General features: G+C 35.1%; 1 protein-coding gene across 1 annotated transcript; it reads right to left on the reverse strand.

Annotated features, from left to right (window-relative positions):
* On the reverse strand, positions 4,142 to 5,008 carry LOC109358022. Its single transcript, XM_019602087.1, has one exon. The coding sequence runs from the start codon at positions 5,006 to 5,008 to the stop codon at positions 4,142 to 4,144; it is 867 nt and encodes a 288-aa protein (XP_019457632.1).

Raw genomic sequence — 6,393 nt, forward strand, 5'->3', positions numbered from 1 at the left:
AATGACAGAGATACAACTTACGAACAATGCCGTCATTGCAAGAAATAATAGAAATACAATAAAATTGCTTGAATTCATTTTTACGCTTAATAGTTCAGAGCCTCAGAGAGTAGAAGTTTAATTAATAATTGTAAGAAAAACAAGTGTCTTATCATCGTGGCAGAGAAAACTCGGTTACTTAGTAATGTAATAGTGACAACTATGACTACAGAAACACAATTGAACTATGATTTGAGTAAAAAAGTATGGTTGAGTTTGTCTTAAGTTGTATGCTTATTCCATATGCATGCATGATACTGCAAAACAAAATTTTATATATTATCCATTTTGGAGCAGACTTTTTCAACGGGATAGGGAAGGGACAGTTTCTTTGAAAATAGTTACCATTTTCACCTGGTAGGTTCGAGTCATGCGTTTTGTTTAAGCAAATTTGAAATTGAGTGTAACATCTATGTTCTTTTAGCATAGAGATTTATACATATTTACTATATTATTTATCGTTTATTTGGATCTTATGAAGAGCCAATAATGATTAAATATAAATGGTGGAATAATATACTATATAGAATTCATAGGGGTTAGTGTATACATTTTTTTTCACTTTGAAATTTGAGGGTAACCAATGTGCTGGAGTTACTTGCAGGCTAAGCAAAAGCATTTACAATATTTCATAGTTGTTGCTTTGTTAATGAAGGAGTCTATATTAACCCAAATCGTTAACTTAGTTAGAAGATCTGGAGTGAAAAAAGTTGATGTAATATCTAGTTTGCGTTCAGGGAGAGTCATTGTGGAATTCAAATGATGGTTACAAGCAAGAGTATTAGTCTTGTTTCTACTATGATAACTTGTGATTGAAAAAAGAAGCCTTTAATGTTATTACTTATGATTAGTATGAAAGCCATGCAATTCATAGGATTTTATCAATTACAATTATAACTTCTTAACTATGTTATTTTGTTTGTTAATATTTAGTTTAAAAAATATAAACGTTATTGATTGTGGATATTATATGCCATATAATTTACATTAATAATTCTTCTGTAAGATAAAATAATATATTATATGCAAAATCCCATTGGTCTCTTCAATTATTTTTAAATTACTATGTAGTCATTTAAGTTTTCTTTTTACCAAATAAGTCTCATAGGTAGAAAAGTGAAGATTGTATATTTGCTTGTAAGTCTTGGTACATGGACGAGTACATGAATATACACAAAGATAACAAGAGGTGATGATCCTACAATAATGCTAGTCATTATAGCAATGATCATATGATGATTACAATTGATTACATTAAGGTAGTATGATCACATAATAGCTTAACTATAGGGATTGACTTATTCATATCATGATACTCATGATCATCCTTGATCATTGGATCCAAGAATTAGGGGTTGAGGATTGATTCTCTAACTCCCCTTCTCAAACTGATGGTGAAGGAGTCACCCCAAGTTTGTCTCTAAATTGATTGAACCGTGTATGTGTTAAGGCTTTGGTAAGGCAGTCATCAATTTGATCAAATGATGGAACACATGTTACAATGACTTTATTTTGTAATATTTGATCTCTGATGTAATGCACATCAATTTCAATATGCTTTGATCGAGCATGCATGGCTGGATTTGAAGCTAATGCCTTGACACTCAAGTTATCACACCACAATTTCAGTTTCCTTGGCCGAGGGAGTTTCAATTCAGTAAGGAGTGAATGAGTCAAATCTATTTCAGTAGCTAAGTTAGCCAAGGCTCTATGTTCTGATTGTGTGCTGGACCTTGAGACTACTTTATGCTTTCTTGAGGACCAAGAAACAAGTGTTTCTCCAAGAAAAACACATTGACCTACCATAGACTTGCAATCATCCATACTAGTGGCCTAGTCTACATCTGAAAAGCCTGCTATGTCTAGATTAGTAGAGCATTTAATGTGTAGGCAGTAGTGAATGGTGCCTTGGAGATACCTTAAAATCCTCTTTATGCCCTGTCAGTTATCTAAAGTTGGAGAATGAGACTCCTCTCCAGTACTGGAAAGGCAAATGATGCTAAAAAACATAGAAAGTATGACATGCTATTACATTTATATCCTTATGTTTACCATGATAAGACAAGTTTACCCTTAAAACTAAAGGGAAAAACTGCACTTCCTTCTCCATTAATGGAGAGGAGTCTGACCCAAAGTTGGAGAGCTCGTGAATTGACTAAGCTTGTTGATAGAAAAAGAAATATCAGGTCTTGTGTTTGTCAAATACTGTAATGCTCCTATGGCTTGTTTGAATACAGTTAGATTTTGTAGTTTCTCCCTTCAACTACAAACTGCTTGCCAGTAACCATGAGAGTTGGAGATGATGATGCACTTTCCATCTTGAATTTTCTTAGCAAATCCTTTATGTATTTTGACTGCTTTAAGTACATAACACTTGCATCATTGTGAACTTCTATTCCCAAGAAATAATGTAAGTGACCAAGATCGCTTAGGGAGAACACGATGTTGAGTTTGTGGACAAAAGCTTTCAAGAATTTGGTGTTTTTCCATGTCACTATTATATCATCAACATATATTAGAAGAGAAAAGTGATATGATTTGTACCTCTTAGAGTGAAGAGTGAGGTATCACTTTTGGTGTTCTAAAAACCCCAGCTCACTAAGGCATTTTTGAGTCTGTCAAACCAGGCTCTAGGTGCCTGTTTAAGTCCATAGAGTGCTTTAGACAATTTACAGACATGATTGGGTTTGGTTGAATCTACAAAACATTTTGGTTGATGCATATATACAATTTTCTTTAGATATCCATAGAGGAAAGCATTATTTATGTCAAGTTGTTTTACCTCCCAATTGAGGTGAACTACAATTGCAAGGATAATTCTGATTGTGCTGGCCTTAACAACAGGACTGAAGGTTTCTTCATAGTCTAATCCATATGTTTGTTGAAATCTTTTTACAACTAATCTGGTTTTTCTCCTTTCAATTATGCCATTTGCTTTGTATTTGGTTTTGAAAACCCACTTGGAGTCAATGATGCTTTATTAGTCTTGATATGGTACTAGTACTAGTGTCCAAGTCTGAATGATCATTAGTGCATGAATTTCCTTGTGCATGACTTCTTTCCACTATGGTCTTGTGAGAGCTTCTTTTGCATTCTCTGGTTCATTTTCTTCTATACAATTTTCAGCTAATCCAACATACGGTAGATTTGGCTTGTGGATCCCATCTTTGCTTCTGGTACGCATCATGTGAGTGTTGTTGCTTGTGCCTACCTCAGTAGGGCCTATAATTGTGTCTTGTTCAGCAGGTTCAATATCATTATCCTGAACTTGTTCGGTAGGGCCTGCGATTGTATTTGGTTCAGCAGGTTCAGTAGCATTATCCTGAACTTGTTCAATATTTGAGTTGTTGTTAGCTGGAACAATATCTTCTATAAGTGGTGTACCTGGAACATGCAATGGAAAAATAATAGATGGAGTATCAATTAGTGTTTTTATAGGGACTCTTGTATTAAGAAAGCCATCATGGAATAGGAAGTGATCTTCATTGAAGACTACATGTCTTGATATGCAGATTCTTCTATGAGAATTTACACACTTACAACCATTGTGAGAGTTGGTGTAGCCCAAGAACACACATCTAGTTGTGTGGAACTGCAACTTGTGTTGATTGTAAGGCTTGAGACAAGGGTAACAGGCACATCCAAAGGTTTTCAAGTTGTTGTAGTCAGGTTCCTTTTTATGTAGTAAAGAAGAAGGACTTTTATTTTGAGTGACTAGTGAAGGCAACCTGTTTATAAGGAAAGTTGCAGTGGAGAATGCTTCCTTCCAGTAATTTAGAGGCATTTTAGCTTATGCCAATAGTGTCAACCTAAGTTTTGTAATGTGTATGTGTTTTCTTTCAGCCCTGCCATTTTGTTGTGATATATATGGACATGACATTCTGAATTGCATTCCCGATTCTATAGCATGCTTCTGAACAACTTTATATTCACCACCACCATCACACTGAATTGTTTTAATCCTTTTGTTGAACTGGTTTTCTACCATGTTTTTTAGTTGAATGAAGACATGTGTTGTATCTGATTTTTGTTTTAAAGGGTAAATCCATGTAAGCCTAGTGAAATCATCAACGAAATGGAAATAATATTTAAAATCAGATGATTATATTATTGGTGCAGGACCCCATACATCAGCGTGAATCAATTCAAGGATTTCCTGAGCATGAGAGGAAGAGGATTTAAAAGGTAAAAAATTCATCTTGCCATACTCACAAGCCTCACAAAAACTAAGATGATCAATAAGTGATAATTTCACATTATAGTCTTTTAAGACTTTGTCTAAGATTTTATTATTAGGGTGTCTAAGTTTCCTATGCCAGCCCTCTTTGATAGATACATAAGCACATGCGTCTCTTTCTATTCCTGAGAGCTGATATAGGCCATTCTTAAGTTTCCCTATTAGAATTGCCTTCCATGTCAGCTTGTCCTTCACAAAGCAAGATTTTGCATCAAACTCAACAACAATATTATTATAAACAACTAGTTTAGACACGCTCAATAAGTTTTTGGTAATATTAGGCACATATAAAACATCATGTAAGCTGATTGAATTTTGTTTTGAGGAGCCTGTTCCAACAATCTCTAACTTTTCACCATTTCCAACTACTAGAGAATTCTTACCATGATGCTCAGTCAAATCTTGAAACTTATCAGTTTGGTGTGATACATGATTGCTTGCACCACTATCGAAGTACCATTCATAATCTTGAACTGAGTTTTGAGAAGCTAGGAAGGCATTGTGAGGTCCTTGTTTGTCATTTTTTGTTGAATGGTTAGAGCTTGAGTAGGCTCTATCAAACTTGTAGTAGCAGTGCATTGTTGCTGTGTCCAATCTTGTTGCATACCTGTCATGTTGGCTTAGGTGTTCTACCTCTTCCTCTGCCTCCTCTCCAACCTCTAAAATTGGAACCTCTCCAAATGTTGTTTGTATTGAACCTATTGCCCTTGTGATCAACTTTGTTAACAACATTTACTTTTGCATTGAGGGTTAGGTTGGTGAGGTTGTTTAGTTGCTCAATTCTACTTTCAAAGGTTAGAAATTGAGCATATAGATTGACCCAAGTGAGTGTAGTTTGATCAGATAGTTTGACAACTACGGGATTATATTAAGATTCCAAACCATTCAGAGTTTGAATGATTATATCAGAATTTGAGATAGGATTGCCTGCAAGTTTGAGTTTATCAGCCAAATTCTTCATTTTGATCAGATAGTCTTCCATTTTCATGTCTCCTTTTCTAGTACTATGGTACTCAGATTTGAGGTAAGTAACTCGTGACCTTGTGTGAGCACCAGCTAAACTTTGAGCTTCATCCCAAAGTTTTTTTTGATGTTTCACAGTGTAATAATTGTGTTGCTATGTCAACAGTCATTGAATTTATCAACCAACCAAGGAGTTTTTGATCATATGCTTGTCATTCTTCAAAGTCATGATTGGACTTTCTGCTTGAATCTGCATCAATGATGAATTCTTCAGGATACTCCTTTTTTCCTAGCATGTAACCATCGAGTCTGGCACCTCTGATGAGAGGTAACACTAGTGATTTCCATAGTGGAAAGTTGTCTTTGTCCAGCTTGACAGATACATGGGATATAAGATCATTTTTGTGGTTGGAGTAGACAGCAGATGACATGGTTTGTTTTTGGATCAAGAGCCTCCAAGGCTTAAGTATGTGCTCTGATACCAATTTAGAAAAGTGAAGATTGTATATTTGCTTGTATGTCTTGGTACATGGATGAGTATATCAATATATACAATAATAACAAGAGGTGTTGATCCTACAATCATGCTAGTCATTATAGCAATGATCCTATGATGATTACATTAAGGTAGTATGATCACATAATAGCTTAACTATAGGGATTGACTTATTCATATCTTGATACTCATGATTATCATTGATCATAGGATCCAAGAATTAGGGAGTGAGGAGTGATTCTCTAACTCTCATGAGTTTTTTAAGTCCAACAAATAAATCCATCAACTTTGTTAGTTTTAGCTGATGTGGCACACGTCCAATACTATTCATTGTCTTCTTCCTTAATCTTCGATGGTGGTGGCGGCACATACAAAAGATAGACATGCTTCGTTTGCTTGTTCTACAAGTATCCATTCTGTTTCCGGCCAAAACCTAGAAGCCTGACTCTTGATGAGACAAACACATTGTCATAGCCCACTTCCATTTTCGAGATAGAGATTCAAATTCATTGTAGCCACCATCACAGAGCTATTTTCTAGCTTTATATTTCACGGAAAACGAGCTATTTTCGTCGCTTTATAATAAGGGAGGGATCCACTTACTCCAAAAGTAAGTTTTTTAAACTTACTCCTCATCCTACCCATCAATTCTAGGAAA

This window comes from Lupinus angustifolius, chromosome LG10, assembly GCF_001865875.1.
Source record: "Lupinus angustifolius cultivar Tanjil chromosome LG10, LupAngTanjil_v1.0, whole genome shotgun sequence".
Classification (NCBI taxonomy): Eukaryota; Viridiplantae; Streptophyta; class Magnoliopsida; order Fabales; family Fabaceae; genus Lupinus; species Lupinus angustifolius.